Source organism: Emys orbicularis, chromosome 1, assembly GCF_028017835.1.
Source record: "Emys orbicularis isolate rEmyOrb1 chromosome 1, rEmyOrb1.hap1, whole genome shotgun sequence".
Classification (NCBI taxonomy): Eukaryota; Metazoa; Chordata; order Testudines; family Emydidae; genus Emys; species Emys orbicularis.
Window position 1 is genome coordinate 257,230,856 of NC_088683.1, and position 18,982 is coordinate 257,249,837.

At 43.4% G+C, this 18,982-nt stretch overlaps 1 protein-coding gene across 4 annotated transcripts in view; it reads right to left on the reverse strand.

Moving 5' to 3' along the window:
- MCF2L (MCF.2 cell line derived transforming sequence like) overlaps positions 1 to 18,982 on the reverse strand; it is a 262,818-nt gene that overhangs the window by 11,635 nt on the left and 232,201 nt on the right. For all 4 annotated transcript variants that reach the window (XM_065400851.1, XM_065400844.1, XM_065400835.1 and 1 more), the window contains exons 10-21: positions 17,787 to 17,906; positions 16,821 to 17,012; positions 16,344 to 16,535; positions 15,014 to 15,173; positions 14,792 to 14,868; positions 13,565 to 13,641; positions 10,636 to 10,702; positions 9,581 to 9,696; positions 7,688 to 7,757; positions 3,159 to 3,251; positions 2,947 to 3,039; positions 1,138 to 1,263 (exon numbers count right to left, since the gene is read on the reverse strand). In XM_065400851.1, coding sequence (XP_065256923.1) covers positions 1,138 to 1,263; positions 2,947 to 3,039; positions 3,159 to 3,251; positions 7,688 to 7,757; positions 9,581 to 9,696; positions 10,636 to 10,702; positions 13,565 to 13,641; positions 14,792 to 14,868; positions 15,014 to 15,173; positions 16,344 to 16,535; positions 16,821 to 17,012; positions 17,787 to 17,906 — 1,383 coding nt within the window. The remainder of the gene's footprint in view (positions 1 to 1,137; positions 1,264 to 2,946; positions 3,040 to 3,158; positions 3,252 to 7,687; positions 7,758 to 9,580; positions 9,697 to 10,635; positions 10,703 to 13,564; positions 13,642 to 14,791; positions 14,869 to 15,013; positions 15,174 to 16,343; positions 16,536 to 16,820; positions 17,013 to 17,786; positions 17,907 to 18,982) is intronic.

The window sequence follows — 18,982 nt, forward strand, 5'->3', positions numbered from 1 at the left end:
AGAAAAAACATCCAATCTTGATTTAAAACTTGTCCGTAATGGAGAACCCACCATGACAATTGGTAAATTTTTCCAATGTTTCATTACCCTCACTGTTAAAAATTTCCACCTATTTCCAGTCTTAATTTGCCTACCTTCAGCTACCAATTGTTGGATTGTTATACCTTTCTCTGGTAGACTGAAGAGCCCATTATTAAATATAATGTTCCCTAAATAGGTACTTATGGACTGTAATCAGTTCACCCCTTAACCTTCTCTTTATTAAGATAAATAGATTGAGCTCTTTGAGTCTCTCTCTATAAGGCATGTCTTCTAATCCTTTAATCATTCTAGTGGCTCTTCTCTGAATTGTCTCCAATTTATCAACATCCTGCTTGAATAGTGGACACCAGAACTGGACACAGTATTCCAGAGTGGTCACACAAGTGCCAAGTACAGAGGTGAAATAACCTCTCTACTCCTACTCAAGATTCCCCTGTTTATGCAGCCAGGAGCGCATTAGCTGTTTTGACCACAGAGTCACGTGGGGAGCTCGTGTTCGTGATTATCCACCATGACCCCCAAATCTTTTTCAGAGTCACTGCTTTCCAGGATAAAGGATGCTATAATTCCTGGGGCTGGTTTTACAACACAACTCCCCCGTCAGTTCATTTCTAGAGGAAATTTCCCTCCAAGGATAAAGTATTAGGCATGGGTTAACAATGCCTTCTTCTGAAACATGTGGCACTGTCTACTGTCAGGCAATGTACAACACTAGAAATGGACAACTGACATGACAATTCTTATTCTCTTCTTTCTGAGGTACACTGCTGAATAAAACAGACTTTATACCTTACTTTGTATTTGAAGAGGAAAATTTAAAGAGGAAAATTGGGATCTGCAAAGTGGGATTGGGACTTGTAATAAAATCTATTAAAAGTTTGTATTAGTAATGAGATTGGTGAGAAATATATAAGAAATCCATTTTCCCATTATTTTTGACAACACAGTTCAGATATTAGTTAAAAGGAAACAGTTGCGCAATCCCATTTGCATTATTATACACACACACACACACACACACACACACACACACACACACACACCTCATTTATTTTTGTATCTGTATAAAAATAATTAAGAAATGCTGTCACTTACATCATAGCCAGTAATAGCAATCTGGTGCATGGAATCATTGACTGCTTTGAGAATACCTAATATAGAGGCTAATGCCTCCTGCAGATCTTCAGCTCCTTCACAGTTTTTGCTGTATTTCAGCATTTCCTGTGGAAAAAACAATGATGTGATGCTCATTCAGTTTTGTAAACAGATAACTATTAGTATTCAAGATAAGTGTACTTTCAACACTGAATTTGAGGCAAATTTTCAAAATTAGCTGATGAAATTTTGCGCAAAAAACCCACCAAAACCAAAAATCTGGTCCTTTGTGACATTTTCAACCAAAAATTCCCACTTGCCACATCTGAAAAAGGCCCGAGGAGGAGGAGGAGATGGGAATCTCTAAAAGCCACATGGCAGTGGATTAAATATAAGTCTGGGAGTTGGAAGGTTCTAAATTCTACTTCTCACCTCTACCAGGGACAGGACTTAACAATTCACACTTAGAGCACTTTACAAACATTAGTAAATGATAAAGTAGGTAAATATCTGTAAATGAGGATTATGCAGCCCAATCTTGCAAACAGTTACTATTAAAACAGTGGAAAATTGGCATGAATTTTTGTGGAAAATCTTTCTATTGTTACCTAGCTCTAAAACTGAAGTATAGGTCATGCTCATTTTAAGCTGTTATTATTATTTAGATTGTGGCCTGGAGCCCTGGTCACAGATTGAAGCTCCACTGTGCTAGGCACTGCCCAAAAACATAACAAGGAGGCAGTCCTTCACCAAAGACTTTACAATCTAAGTGAAGATGCTCTTTTCTTTTCTATGGCACCAGTCCTGCAGTTTGATCCATGTAGCCCATGTGGCGCTCCACTAACTTCAGGGGGAGATCACATAGGAATTAGGGTTCACTCAGGCAGGTCAAATTGCAGGAACTAAGGATATTTTAAGAGAGACTTCTGAAATCATTTGATTATTCCACTCTTCATATTTAAACATCATCAGCAAAATTCATCCCTGTTATAGCTTGATAAACTTCAATGGATTTGTGCCCAGGGCAAATTTGATCCAATGTTATTTTTAAATAATTAGTGTACTATAATTTTAAAAACTCATTTTGGAATCTTAACTTGCATGTGTGTGAAGCATTTGTTAAAACAAGTAATCTACATGCATGGAAAAGGTTATGTCTTGAATGTCTATTAAATAATTTATGATGGAAAAAAATCAGACATGTCTTAAATGTTTGGAAATTTGGTGTAGCATTTTCAAAAATTTCAGGCTTCTAATATAAAACTATAAAATTCAACATCATCATATATTTTCTAAAAACATACAGTGGGTGTCAATTAAGAAGTACTTGATACCTGAAATGTATCCCTCTGCATTATCTTGCAGAGTTTCTATTTAACTACAGAGGCATTTTTCTGAGCACATTTTCGAGCCCATGGTGCAAATTCCTCCAATGGTCACAAGTTTTAAGTAAATGGGAAGTATTCCTTGCAAGTCTGGTTGTCCTAGTCCTCCTTCTGTCTACCCAGAGGGAGAATAAAGGCAAAAGCAACGGTTAAGCAAAGACTATATACAGAAAGACTAGTTTGCTCACTTCCTGCTTTTAGAATCAAAGAAACAAGAGAAGGGAACAAGAAGATGGCAGACTGGGATCTGTCCATCAGCCTTCATGACCTGAAAGTACATGTATGTTCTTATTTCTGCTGTCTTTTAGGCTTTTCTCTGGGTAGGATGAGACAAGTAGATGACACACAATTACAAAATAATGTAATTTTTAAAAATGTGCAACCTTCAAAACCATAAGCATGAATACCACTCTGTATCCCTTACCTTCAGCAGTAACTGATATTTGGTGATTCTCTGAACAGGTTTCAGTAAGTAGGAATCCAAACTCAGCTTGTGATCAAGTTTCCTCTGACATTCCTAAAATGAATTTAGCACTTCGTTAATACATAAAGTCTTTCTTCTTTCAGCCTTAGAAACATTGAGAAAAATGTATCAATTTACAAATACAAATATTTTGAAGAAATCAATAAGTATACCTGAAAAAATGCAGAATCTGAAAACTGCCTCCATAAGCTTTCAGATCGGGGCTTATTTTGACAGTATTTTTCATAAATCTGGAAATCTTCCATCTGAATTTGGGGGAAAAGGTTGTTGTGAATTCGACTACTGAAATTTTTAGTAAAAGTACATAAAATTCTTAGGAATGCCTGCCTATGAGACTAAGAAAAACCAGGACAAACAACAGTATAATTCCCTGGAACCTTATTGGCAAAAAATATTGTTAAAATATTCACTATCATTTTAAAGGATATTATGAATTTGCACATTGTATTGCAGAATTTCAAAACATTTTTTTGTTAATTCTTACTTCAGTTTAAATGTCTGTTAAATATGTACAAGCAGTGGCGGACTTAGAGTTAGTGGGGCCCTGTGCTCAGCTTCATTTTTGGGGCCCCTCCTTGGGACCCAGCCAAGAAAAAGAACCGTCTCTCGTATCTCCCCCCTCCCCCGTTTTTCATTTTTTTAAATTCCTCCTCCTCCTGTAAGTAACAGGAAGTAAATGAAAATAAAGTGAGGTACCTTGATTGTTTTTGTAGTCTAACTTATTTTTCCACAGACCACTTGAAAATCGCTGGGGGTCTCGGCGGACAACTTCATGATTTTTCCAAATATTGTTTGTACCATTAGCTAACTATTGTAAAGCGCTTTGGTTAAGAGCACTTTATTAAAAGTAAAAAAACATTGGGATGCGGGGTCTGGCCAGGACTTAGGGTGCGGGAGGAGGCTCAGGGCTGGGGAAGGAGGTTGGGGTGTGGAGCGCTTACCTGGGGCAGCTCCCGTTTGGTGTGGGGAGTGCAGGTGGGGATGTAGGGGGTGGTGCAGGAGTCAGGGAAGGCAGGGGGCTGGCGGTGTGTGAGGGGGTGCAGGAGTCAGGGCTGGGGGTATGTGAGGGGGTGCAGGGTCTGGAAGGGAGTTAGGGTGCAGGAGTGGGCTGGAGGTTGGGGTGCAGGGTCTGGCCAGGAGTTAGGATGCAAGAGGGGGCTCAGGGTTGGGGCAGGAGGTTGGGGTGTGGAGCGCTTACCTGGGGCAACTCCCATTTGGTGTGAGGGATTCAGGTGGGAATGTGTGGGGAGGGTGCAGGAGCTCCCATTTGGTGCTCAGGGTGGGGATGTGGGGGGTGCAGGAGTCAAGGCATGGGGCTGGGGGAGGTGGTGCAGCTGTCAGGGCAAGGGGCTGGGGTCGTGGGGGTGCTCCCAGCCCCCTGCCCTGAGCAGCTCACGGCAGGGGGGGTAATGTGTAGGGGGAGTGCGGGCCCCTGCCTTTGCTCCGCCCTATCCCAATTCCACCCCCTTCCCCAAGGCCTTATCCCCGCCTCTTCTCCGCCTCCTCCCCCGAGTGCCCTGCAGCCCCGCTCCTCCCCCTCCCTCCCGGAGAGACCTGAGTGCCAGCAAACAGCTGTTCGGCTGTGGGGGAAGCGCTGGGAGGGGGAAGGGTGGGAACGCGGCACGCTCGGGGGAGGGGAGAGCTTGGCTGCCGGTTGGTGCAGAGCCTGCAGCAGGAGCCCCAGGAGCCAGCAGGACAAAGCTTCTGTCCCTGCAGATGCCCGGCCCTGGGGCCCCCTGTTGTTGGGGGGCCTCGTGCCAGGGCACCCTGTGTTTCACTGTAAATCCGCCTCTGTGTACAAGCCATATATATATATATATCTATATATCTATATCTATATATATATATATATATATATATATATATCCCTTACTTAATATATGAAAAAGAAATAAGTCTATATAGCATTCTAATAGTAACCAGAAGTATAAGCAAACAGTAATAAAATAGAGAGGTGCTCTTTAGAGGTAGGTTGCTATGTCACCAGCTGCATCCAGGTGGTAAATGTTGCTGATGGCTAATCCATAACAAAACTTTGCTATCCATTCAGATATAATAAGTGCTACTACCATCAATAGAATCATGTGGTATACTCTTGTGGAGTGGGGCAAAGCCTTTGTAGCACATAATTTATTCAAACACTTTTGCAGTTTTTCTGTTTGGGAGTTATCTGTGTACAGATTTGAATTTGATGAATTTGTTCATTATTGCAAAGTGTTCAAACACTTTGCACTAACCTATCACCCAACTGGTTGTGCATTAGTCAATGTCTTCAAGGGTTTTACTATTTGTTATTCAAGGATATGTCTGATCACGTAAGCCATGTGGTATTATTTCTGCACCCTGACTGTATGATTGAAACTTTTTAAAGTAGAGAAACGTTTGTGTTATATTCACATAGGTGTTTATGAACCTATCATCTTGTGGGTCAAATTTGCCCCGTAGAGAGGGCCAAGACAAAGCCTAAGTGATACGCAAGTTCTACTTTAGCCCTCTAAACAGAGTTTAAATGGGGCTTACATGTTACATAGGCTTTATGCTGGCCCTCTGCAGAGTAGTGAGTTTCATTTTCTGACCAAAAGTGCTACCGGTTGTGAATATTATGAAAGCAAATGCAAGTTTTTATTTTAATGAATATTTGCGATTAGTTATTTTATTGTAGTATTTACCCAGCTCTACTCTCTTTTCTGTTTCTTTTCTATTTCCTCTGTGGAAATAGCTCAGTTTCCTTGCTGAGTTCATCCCAAGCCCGGTTTCTTTGTGGCAAGCATCTTGAATATCATGTTTGGGTTTAACATTGTGAAGAAGCTAGTTTTTAAATCAAGCAAACCTATTCATATATATATATATATATATATTTTTTAAAAGCAACACTTATGGAGTCTAGCCCACTATTTTAGGAGCAAACTCTGGTGTTAAACAACTGCTTCAAGTCACATGTGTAACTATAATAGTGTTGAAAACATTCACCCAAATGGATCACTATGTTAGCTAACATTTCAATGCTTTAAAACTGGGGTGGGCAAACTTTTTGGCCCGAGGGCCACATTGGAGTTGCAAAACTGTATGGAGGGCTGGGTAGGAAAGGTTGTGCCTCCCCCAAACAGCCTGGCCCCCGCCCCCTATCCAACCCCTCCCACTTCCCGCCCCCTAACTGCCCCCCTCAGAATCCCCGACCCATCCAAATCCCCCTGCTCCTTGTCCCCTAACCGCGCCCTCCTGGGAACCCGCACCTCTAACCGCCCCCAGGACCCCGCCCCCTATCCAACCCCCCTGCTCCCAGTCCCCTGACTGCCCTGACCTCTATTCATACCCCCACCCCCTGATAGGCCCCCGGGACCCCATGCCTATCCACCCCCCCCGTCCCCTGACCGCCCCCAGAACCTCTATCCCAACTGCCCCTGCTCCCTGTCCCCTGACTGCCCCCTGGGACTCCCCGCCCCTTATCCAACCCACCGGCCCCCTTACCATGCCACTCAGAGCAGCATGTCTGGCAGCCGCGCCGCCCAGCCGGAGCCAGACACGCTGCTGTGTTGCTTGGCAGGAGCGTGCAACCCTGTCGCCCACAGCACTGCCTGCACAGCAGTGTAGCTGTGTGTGGGTGGGTGGGGGCAGCAGGGAAGGGGCCAGGGGGTAGCCTCCCTGGCCAGGAGCTCAAGGGCTGGGCAGGACGGTCCGACAGGCCGCATGTGGCCCGCAGGCCATAGTTTGCCCACCTCTGTTTTAAAAGGTATGTTGGCTCATTCAGTGTAGCAATTAATGGGTCATTCAATTCTGACCTCTGAGTTTAAGAATTTGCATCGATTTTAAAAATGGATATTTGTCCTCATTTGCAAAGAAAAATACTATTGTAAAAAACCCTCACAAATGCATTATAAAGTATTAATGGCTGCAGCAAACAATGGCCCAATTTTAGTCTTGGCATGAACAGGTGCACTCAGTAAATTACAATGGCATTGCGCCTATTTTTATGTAACCCCTTTAGAGGGGAGTGCTCCTGAAACACCACAGTGGGTCTCTAGTGGACTGGCTCATTGACTACAGCATCTAAAGCCCATTTATGTTCTCTTCACTATGAGGGGTTTCCTTGGGTGGCACCCTTATAGGTGAACCAAGAACCCTGAGGAGAAAACGGAGAAGGCTGCAGCCAGACCTCAGAGCTGGGTTACATTTACAAGGCCTGAATTTGGCCCTATGACTTCCCTACGAGGGAGTATCATCACAGTCTCAGTTCCAGAATGATAAATGGCATTAAAAGACCACAAGGACCACCCCTGACTCCCTCCCGCCACCCAACCCCCTACGCCCAGCTCTGATCTCCTTCCTGCCCTCCAAACCCCTCAGTCCCAGGAGCACGCTCCTGCACCCCCAACCGCTCATCCACAGCCCCACCCCAGAACCTGACCCCCAGCCGGAGCCCTCACCATCCTCCCCCTCGCCCCCCACACCCAACCCCCTGCCCCAGCCCAGAGCCCCCTCCCACACCCTGAACTCCTCATTTCTGGCCCCACTCCACAGCCCGCACCCCCAGCTGGAGCCCTCACCCCCTCCCATACCCCAACCCTCAATTTCATGAGCATTCATGGCCCACCATAAAATTTCCATACCCAGATGTGGCCCTTGGGACAAAAAGTTTGCCCACCCCTGATCTAGTAAAACGCACTGTATACATGATACATACCCTTTCCAGAAAACACCTTCCCACCAGCTCTGGGTATTCTATGTAATTTTCTAGTTCTTTCAAGAATATTCTACAAAGAAGATAACTTTGTTAGGTCATATTGACAAAATATCCTAAATAAATAAAAAAAAAAACCCACAGTTGTAATAGCCTAAGGAAATCTAAGTTTTCTCCATAGAATTCATTTTCTAAACTTTAGGAAACATCAGAGCTGTAATATTGTACTGGTTGAACCTCTCTATTCCAGCACTTCCTGGTCTGGCAAAATCCATGGTCCAGCATAGGTGCTGATTCTGTGGGTGCTCCGGGGCTGGAGCACTCGCAAGGAAAAATTAGTGGATGCAGAGCATCCACCAGCACCAAGCTCCTCCCTCTACCCCCCTCCCTCTGCGCCTCTCGCATGCCAGCGGCTCCGCGCTTACCAACTCTTCCTCCTCCCTCCCAGCGCTTTCGGAGTGCCACAAACAGCTGATTCGCGGCGTTCAAGCTCCAGGAGGGAGGGGGAGGTCCTGGGGCCGGCAGCTGGGACCCCAGACGAGGGGCCAGCGGCTGGGACCTGGGGCCAGCATCGGAATCCCCAAGCGGGGGGCCAGCAGCCAGGACACCGGGTGGCAGCGGGTCCCCCAGGTGGGGGGGCCATGCTGGGTGCAAAGCCTGGGGTTGCTGCATCACACCCTGCACCCCTACTTCCCAAGCCTATGGAGACCCGCTGGCACTCTCCATTGACCTCCCGTGGTTCGGCAAATTCTCTGGTTCGGCACCGGTCAGGTCCTGAGGGTGCCGGACTAGAGAGGTTCAACCTGTACTACAAAACTAAACATGCTCACCCAAATCATTATTTGAAAGGGACACCAAATTTAAAAATTACATTTCTGAAATTTTTGTTTAACCTACTGTTAGAAATGGTACAGAAGATTACTATAACTGAACGGGATTGGAGAAAAATGTTTTCCGTTTGTTTACTTTGTGCATCTGGCAGCATTTTGTGCTATTTCCTCTAAGATAGTTTCACATTTTGTGTGGACTTTTCACCCAAAAAGAGTGAAAAAAACATTTAAAGAAATAGAAAACTGTGACTGTAAAACCACATACATTGGCCCAAGGACAAGTATAGTATGTGAAACTACTTTTAAAAAAAGCCTAACTAGATCACACGTTGGCAATTTTCCAATCAAAATTGTTGGCCAAATCCTACATGAATGTAACAATTGTCCTTCATACTTAACTTTCTGAAATTATACTTTTATCTTTCCTACACCAGTTCCAATTCTGCCCTGTGGGGGAAGATCTGCTAAACAGTAACCATTAATTCAAACTCCTGTGAAAGGTCAATTTCCCTAATAGAGTGTAAATTCAGCAGCCACCACCATACAGAAGAATATCAAGGCTGGGATAAAATGGTTAGTGGCTGAGGCAAGAAGTTAATACTTAGTGGCAGGAAAAAAAAGACCCATATCCAGGGATCGGTCATGTTATTATGGAGTGATGACAGTAACTTTGTAATGGTTGCAAGACAGTTTCTATTATATTTGAAACTGTTTAACTCCCTCCATTAATTGGGTGAGTGAACGGACAGACTGCACACAGCAAAACACTGGTTGTTTTATGCTTTTTGCAGATATTAGATAGCTTCACACAGCTCAATGCAAGGTTCCTTGTCTCCCTTAGGTACTTTGCCTTCTTTTTCCTATGCAATATGGATTTAAATGCATCAGATACTGCGGAAGGACTAAGTCAGCGTCCTTTAATATGATTAAAAAAATCCGAGACCCCTCCCTCACCCAAGCAGTACTACGTAAAATGGTATAACATATAACTGAAAACATTCATTCTCTTACCCTCACCCACCCACCCACCCACTCACAGCTTTTTTGATTGATCACAAACACTAACCTGTTGTGAAAATGATAAATTTCTTCCATATTCCCAAACAAAATATCCTTCTTATTTAGGAGCCCTGGTGAAATGAGATGCATCATTAAAGGGTTGTCCATCTCTGCCGCATACCCCTGTGACATGGAGAGAGGCAGATTAATTAGTTCCAACACCTGTCTCCCTTCCACAAATCAGTCTGCTAGCAGCCGATAACAAAGAAGATTTCTGCATCAATTATGTAATATTAGCACTTGCAACATTGCTCTTCTCGACTGCCATTAAAATGAATGTAAAAAGCAACAGAGGGTCCTGTGGCACTTCTGTTAGTCTTAAAGGTGCCACAGGACCCTCTGTTGCTTTTTACAGATTCAGACTAACACGGCTACCCCTCTGATATTAAAATGAATGCTCAGAAGGATTGTACACACACATTCATAGTCTCTAAAGAGTTAATTTGAAGAATTACTGAATGTCCTTGTTAAATAAAAATGCAACTAAGTTTACACAATCACCGCATTCAAGGCAAAGCTAGCATATTTCCACATCATTTATTCGTATGTAATTTGCAATTTTTTTTGTAACTCTTTGAAACTATCAGTTGAAATGTATAAAACTAACTATAGTGTCTATGCAACCTTAAACACAGATATTTCAGATGTTCTTGCTCATCCACATTTATAACGCTACTGCAGGTAACAAAAATCATTGCAGATCCTGTCCTTTAGTATTTTAACACATCAAGAAATGCATGCAAAGTTGTTTTAAGTCTGACTTTCAAATGTAGACATTATCCACTGGGCATGATGAGCCACATTCTCTGGTCTGATCACCTAGCATAGCTCAGGAGGGGAGAATGCAAAGGTGGCTTTAGACCATCACTGCTATTCCCTAAGCCCTGGGGACACTGGGGCAGTCCTCCCAAAATGATTTCTAGATAGATAATATATAAGGCAAACAAGTTTTTTTTTTTGTATTGTACATTTGCTAGAATTTATTAATTTAAGGATAAACTACTGAAGGTGTCGGCTCCTCAGAGGAGTAGCTCCAACAGATATATGGATAAACAGACTTACCTCAAGAACACAAAGAAGTTCTTCCACATATGCTCGTTCAGTTTCAATAAGTTCATTAATTACATGGCTGTTAACAGAGATAATTAAGAAAGGACTGTTAATTTCACAGACTAATGAATCTCTTTATAAAATTCCTTAACCTATATTACAGACACAATTAATGCTGAATATAAATATCACATTTGCATATCCATATTTTATGTCAAAAAGTCTTTCCTAAAAATGGGAGGGGTGGTGGATGCTGTTTAAATCAGAAAATTATATACTGAGGCAGCAGATTGTGACATCAAATGCTTTAAGCCTGGGTTCTGCTTCATTTTCAAGTGCTGCAGGAGCTGGAGTTAGAGCTACAATGTGCTACTGAAGATAGATTTTTACATTTTAAATTCAGTTGGTCATTTGATATTCAAGCCATTTTATGCATCAGTATTTATGGCATATGATGAAGAAATATCATGCCATGTCTCTGTCACATTTGTTTTCCACAGTTAACATGGATTTCTTTCCCTCACTATAGTTTTGGGTGGGTGAAGTATCACATGCTCATGAACACATGGAACTAAGTGATGGCTAGAGACAGCTATAGTGAAGGATTTTTCAGGTAGGTGAGCCACTACATTGCAGTCTGCAAACCCTGCTATGCCAATCCCAGATCTGTACTGGACCAAGATTACTAATTTTGGAATTCATATGGTGGTTCTGTGATGTGGACAAAGGAATACTAGGGACTTCCCCAACATAGAGTTTAAGGCCAGAAGGGACTGACAGATCAAATAGTTGGACCTTCTGTATATCACAGGCCACTAACATCACACCCAACAACCAAAACTAGAACAAAGCACCACAGCCAGTAGGAGACCAAACCATTAGGTCAGGCAGAAAATGGGGAGAAATTCTTTCGTGATCCCACATATGCTCAGCACGTGAGCAAGAACTAGCCAGCCAAGCCCCTGAGAGAATTCTCAGTACCACCTCAGAGCACTGGCCCACCCAATCCAGTGTCCTGTCTCCAGCAGTGGCCATCTCTAATGCTTCAGAGGAAGGAGAAACCCCCCCCCCCACCAGAATACATTGGGGCAAGGGGAATCTTTCCTGACCCCTGCAGGGGACTAGCTGAAGTCCTGACGAATCAGATTTTAGGAACAAACAACATGAACTGGAAGTGACCCCCAGGTCTGCTGAGCCCTGACCCCTACTACCACAAGCAACCCCATCATACAGTCCCACTCCTAAATTTGTCAATCTCACACCTAAAACTGATTAAGTTGTTTGCTGCCCACAACTCCTATCGGGAGGCTGTTCAGAAACTCACTCCTCATGCTTAGAAACCTTCTTCTAATTCCCAGCCTAAATGTATTGATGGCCAGTTTTTACACATTTGTCCTTCAGCTTAAACACAGATCAACCAGCCACACAAATTTCAGGAAAAATCATCTAAAAATTGCAAAGTATGGTGACCAAAACCTTTGGTAGTTTATTTAAGACTTGATAACTATTCAAACCTCTATACCAGGGGTAGGCAACCTATGGCACACGTGCCAAAGCTGGCACCCGAGCTGATTTTCAGTGGCACTCTCACTGCCTGGGTCCTGGCCACTGGTCTGGGGGGGCTCTGCATTTTAATTTAATTTTAAATGAAGCTTCTTAAACATTTTAAAAACCTTATTTACTTTACATACAACAATAGTTTAGTTATATATTATAGACTTATAGAAAGAGACCTTCTAGAAATGTTAAAATGTATTACTGGCACGCAAAACTTTAAATTAGAGTGAATAAATGAAGACTCAGCACACCACTTCTGAAAGGTTGCTGACCCCTGCTCTATACCTATCTGAACTGAAACTTTAAAATCCCCTTTCACTAATGCATTTATCATGGAAAGTTGGCCTGGAGGAAGTGAAATTAGATACATGGTACAACCAAAATACAATCTGCAGCCTAAAAATGGGAAAATATCGTCCAATGTATATCACAGAGCACAACTGATTCACTTCCACTAGCTTAGATTACCTTCCATGAGAAGTACACCTCAAAGTCTGGAGCAGGGATTGGCAATCTTTGGCGTGCGGCTCGCCAGGGTAAGCACCCTGGTGGGCTGGGCCAGTTTATTTACCCGCCACGTCTGCAGGTTCGGCCGATCGCGGCTCCCACTGGCTGTGGTTTGCCGTTCCAGGCCAATGGAGGCTGCAGGAAGACGTGGCCAGCACATCCCTTGGCCCACGCCGCTTCCCGCAGCCCCCATTGGCCTGGGACGGCAAACCACGGCCAGTGGGAGCCGCGATTGGCTGAACCTGCGGACGCGGCAGGTAAACAAACCATCCCGGCCCGCCAGGGTGCTTACCCTGGCGGGCCACGTGCAAAAGGTTGCCGATCCCTGGTCTGGAGGCTTGATTCAGAGAAACACATGAAAGCTCAGACGCTTCTCTGAATCGTAACCAAATGTAAAATTAAACAGTTTTCTTAAGGTTCACTTTTCAAAAGTTACAGCATCGTCTTAATATCTGTTGATTTAATCTGGTCATAAACATGGGGATACTTAGACAATCCCAGCAAGTTGCAGTCTTGCGCCAGTGGAGAAGAAGACAACTGCAATGGGGGAGGGGGGGAGGGTCATGCTCAATGTGCAGTCGAAGGTATGCTTTTACAGAAGGTTTATACAGCTGGTTGAAGGAAGCAGAGCACAAAACCAACCAGAAATGAGGCTGGAAGATACAATTTTGCGGAGTTTAAGAAGTCTAAATCCTCCCATATCACTCTTGCTGAAGGAAGAAGACTTGTAAGGGACCATGCAAGATGGAAGTTCATTTTATGCACCCCTATGGCTACATCATAGTCATGTGAATCTGCTGAACCAAATGGTAATGGTAGACCTTGATCAGTCCAATCAGAACATCATGCTGGCTGTTGTATACCAAGCTGTACCCACCTTCGTAACACAGCTAGATTTTCTTCATCATCCATCACAGATCCACCTCTGCTTTGACGGATTTCACTCATTTCACTCTGGAACACAACGTGAAAAAGTATGTCAGAGGGAAAATAGGAAAATGTACTTCCAGTCTATTTGCTATACCATTGACATATGGAACTGTTCTTTTATTTACAAGAAAGGCTGCAACTATTAACAATGAAGGTAACTATGAGGCAAATTCAAGGGCAAAAGAATGAAAGTTTATCAGATGGTCTCGGGGAACATCAGAACATTGGATAAATGGGGTATCCCACAAAAGAGGAAGCCAGCCCACCAGCTTAGAAAGGTTCTGCTTTTGCTTTTCTTTCCAGCAAAAATGATCTCAGGGCAATGGTACAACCCTAGAGCAGAGGTTCTCAAACTGTGGTCCATGGACCACCAGTGGTGCGTAAGCTCCATTCAGGTGGTCTGCAGACAGCTTCCTCTAAGGTGCACACCTGGGCGGCCGCACAAAAGGGAATGAAGAGCCACCCACCTAATTAGTGGAGCTGCACAGGTGTGGCTCCACTAATTAGGTGCCTGGCCCCTGAGAAGATGCACATGTAAGGTGAGGTGGTGGCCTTGGGGGGAATAAGGGGTAGGTGGGAGGGAGCAGTGGGGTGAGAAGAGGGGGTGGGGGGAATTTGGAACATGCAGGGCTGCAGCGGCCAGAGAAAGAGGTGACTTTCCCCAGCTCCAGGGCTGCGGCTGCCGGAGAGAGACGGCCCTGCTTCCCAGCCTCAGCTCTGTGGGTGCTATGGCGAGAGAGAAAGGGCACATCCATCATATTAGAAAGGTAAGACTACTGATATTAAAATATGAGTCGTGTGCTTTTATTTGTAGAACAAAAAAACATTAATTATTATTAAGTTTGTTTTTTATATAGTGCTTTTATCCAAAGCACTTTACAATAGTTAGCTAATGGTACAAACAACATTTGGAAAGAGCATTAAGTGGTCCGCCGAGACTCAGCAATTTTCAAGTGGTCTGCGAAAAAAAAAAGTTTGAGAACCATTGCCCCAGAGGACAAAATGGAACTCTATTTTAACCACAACTTGATTTACCAGAGCTCTTTTGTCTGGAGCTCTCTGTATTTCTTTGAGTTCTGTTACTTCACAAAGCACTATGACTTTCTCTAGTTCTCTGTGTGTGCACACGCGTGTACTGGAGACAATGATCAAGATGAAACAAATTCAGAATTACTTTTAGTCTTCTGTAGTTCATTCTCCGGAGCATGTTATCGTCTGTGTTGGACACATAGTCAGAGCCTCTTCGAAGACCTGGTACAGAATCATACAGCAGCTGTTAAACTGGAGCAGGTTTGACAGAGGTCTTTTGTATAAACACAGACAATAGCTTAAATTCTCTTCAAGTTCATTGGCATAGTGCAGGAACCTGATTTAATAGCTTTTTGCAGCAATTTACCTGGAGAGACACAAGGAGATTTTACAAAGACTTCAGGTCTTGGTGCCACTGGCTGAACTGGACGGGTCTGCTTAGCTGCTAGTTTTTTAAGGCTCACTTGTCTCTTTTGAAACATTTCTTCCATGCTTTCCTGCTTTTGAAAAACTTTTTGCACATGTTCCTGTAGAAATAGCATAAAATTATCACGATTCTGAATAAGTCTACAAGTCATGCTGTCATTTATGGTACAATAACCTCCAATATGTGCAGCTTTTATACAGCATATAAAAAGGAACATGTAGAAATAATGTTCTAAACTTTAAAAAGAGAAATTCTTCCCTAATTCTAACTAAAATATAATTTATAATGCCAGACTGAGACATTTAGTTCCAATTACATTAATGTACATCACCATCAAAACATTTCACTGCTGACCAGGTTGTAAATTTAGGGAAATCAAATAAATAATGATTGATTCAAACTTCCACATTAAGGGTAAATGTTTCAAAAGTACGTAAGTAGCGTATGAGTCAAAGTTCCTATTTTTAAAACAGACTTCAGCACTTAGGAGCCTAATCATCATTGAAAGTCAGTGGAACTTAGACTCTTAAGTGCCAGAGTCACTTTTGAAAATGGGACCTATACTCCTATGTCACTTAAGGATTTAGGACAACTTAATTACATTACATAATAGAATAGCTAAGAATGGTAAGAGACACACATGAAAGTGACATTGCATTTAGAACAATTCGTTTTTCTAAAGAGCATACCCATGTCATAGAATCAGTATTTGCTAATATGCAACACACCACAAGAACTCATTTGATAGAATATCTTTTGAACACGACTATCCAAGAAACTAGGGCCACTGCTACATCTCCTGATGTCTTTGGCAGCAAACCAGAGGCAGGAGTTGGGGGGGACACGGGACAATCAAGCTAGAGGCATGTTTGTCTTGTGACTCCCAATCACATCCACTGGTGCACAGTGCCCTGGAAGAGGTAGAACTGCTAACCATCCTACATTAAAGCTGTCATAGCGGGTGGCCTTGGCTGCTGCAGGGGAAGTCTTTAAAGGGGAAGACCATCCCTTCCTCCTCCATACCCCAATAAATAAAAGCAGTCCTGGGTCCACATAAAAGTAGGGCTGGGCTAGAGCAATACTGGTGCTGCAGTTCCCAGCGGCCCCCCAATGCTGCTCCCGGCTACTGCAGGTGGAGTTGGTGAGTAGAATGAGCAATCAGGCTCAAAGTGCTATGTGGTTTACTATTAACATCAGCCCTGCAAGAAACCAAATCTAAAATCAACAGCGACTGTAAATATATGTGCACATGCATAAATCCTAAGGGTACCATTAGGTCCTGGTTGAGAATGGGTTCATATAGTTGGTAAACTTTATTCGGTTCCTTGATTTTATTGTCTGCCCCCGTGTCCAGGAATTTCTCAATCTCCTGTAAAGCTGATTCTGCTCCGTCCTGGGACTGGCATTTGTCTACAGGCTGTGACGCTAGCAGGTAAATGCCTTCATCACACCACCTCATGGACTGGAAACACACAACGAAAACAGGAAAGAACACACATCAGTGGAAACACTCAAGTGAATGGTTAGCAGAATACACTTCACACATTTACAAAATGTTCAGCTATGGAAGGGGGGGAAGTCAGATTTCTGATATTTTTTTCTCCCTATTAGCAAATGCCCGTTTTACACTGGAAACATTCTTCCTCTACTGGTCATTATTTACTTCTCAAACATATGGGGTCATCACATGTTTGCAATATTATTAGCAAGTGAGATGGGAAGCAGAACTATTTCATATAAAATTTACCTTCTCCAATAGACTATGCAGTTCCAGAGATTTGTTAAGAAGATCTCTCCTCTTTTCTGTCTCTGTAGCAAATGCATCACAGAGATGATGGAGCTCATTGCACTTTGGAAGAATGGAGTCCACAGCATAGTGGTTGTTTTGAACAAGCTGGTCACCTTGAGAAGCTAGCACCCTAGCTTTTTCTAAGGATTCCTAAGAAAGCAAAACATTTTAAAAATACTAGATTTAGTTAGAATGTTAGGGATAACATTCTTTAAAAAGTTCCCAAAATAAAACTCAAACATGTATTCTGCTATGGAAAAGTGCATTTATTTGCTATGCAAATAATTTCATTTATTAAATTGTTAACTGTTGCATTGTCTAATAAATAAAGGTGTTTTCCTGTCTTTCCAGATGTCCAAATACTTCGGTGCTCCTCTTCAATATAGTATCTGTGTGCTTCACAAACATGAATGGATTTAATCTCACAACACCTGTGCAGTCAGAAGTTCTATCATTATGTTACAGATGGGGAGCTGAGGCACAGACAGATTAAATGACTTGTTCAAAGTCACACATGAAAGCTGTGACAGAGCCAGGAATCAAACCCACATCTCCTGAATCCCAGACCAGTGCCTTAACCACAAGGCTTTACAATGGTTATCCATATGTACATAACTATATAACTATTCCACTACAAAATATACATAAGAAAACTGAAAAAAAATGTTCTCCATTTGTGTGTCCACACTAGAAATGTTTGCCAGTCACATTTTTAATTTTTTTGATAGCCTTATCAGTTCTAAATTTTAATGACACTGGTTGTTTTAATTATTGGGAGGAAAAGACACTCATTCTATCCAGTTCTGAGTTTTGGCTCTGGGTCATAAAATATATTCAGTAACTAATTCCTGCTCTTTTTTTTTTTTTCCAAAAAGCAAAAATATACGGTAGACTAAGAAATATGGAGAAATTACAAGAACATACACGTGATTTTTCTTCAAAGTTGGCAAGCTCCTTCAGAATGTGCTCCACGTGTGAAACGCTGTTTCCCACATCTGTGAAAGCAGATAACCTCTCGGACGCAATACTCAAAGCTGCTTTGACCTGAAATGAGAGACAACTGTATATCCAAGAGAGTGATTTCACTTGCCTCAGTAATAAGACTAGTGCTATACAGCCAGCATAATCTGCTGCTACATGAGAACTGGTTTGGAAGGAACCACTGAATAGCTGTGCCCATTGGTCAGTGGAGATCAGAACACTGCAAGGGGAATACACTTTGTCTTTAGAGAGAAGCATTCAAGCCAACGAGGCTCCTACTTATATCATTCCCTATTGACCTGATGAAGAGCTCTGTGCATCTCAAAAGCTTGTTTCTTTCACCAACAGACATTGGTCCAATAAAAGATACTACCGCACCCACCTTGCCTCTCTCAAACCCTGGGACCAACATGGCTGCAACAACACTGCAAACATCACACCCTAATGGTAATCCCTGAACAGAAGTGAAAGTAAGACAGTATGCCGTGCCGGACCAGACCGGCTGGTGATTTAAAGGGCCCGAGGCTCCCCGCAGCAGTGGCGGAGCCCCGGGCCCTTTAAAGTGCCGTCCCCCTGCGGGGAGCCCCGGGCCCTTTAAAGCACCACCCAAGCCCCGCTGCCAGAGCCCTGGAGTAGCAGCGGCAGGGCTCCCATGGTGATTAAAGGGCTTGGTGTTCCGCTGTGGTAGCGGCGGGAGCCCTGGGCCCTTTAAATTGCCCGAGTCCCAGGGCTCCCAGCTGCCTCTGCAGCTGGGAGCTCTGGGGGTGATTTAAAGGCCCTGGGGCTCCCAGCCGCAGCCGGAGTCCTGGGACCTTTAAATCTTGATTTAAAGGGCCCGGGGAATTTAAAGGCCCCGCCTCTTCTGGTTGAGGCCACACCTCTTCTGGCCGAGGCCACACCCCCTGCACAGGACTCCGGAGTACCGGTAAATCCTTTAAGTTACTTTCACCTCTGTCCCTGAAGTATCACTGACAGTAATTGACTGCCCAGAGGGTACATACTGTGATAGTGGAATGCAAGACCAAGGCAAGAACAAGAAAAAAGTTTGGAAGAAAACTTTCAGTTGCATGTGAAAGATGCATAAATAGGTAAGGGAAAAAATACATTGCCTTAAGGGTTAGAGGGTGTTGAATGTAAAT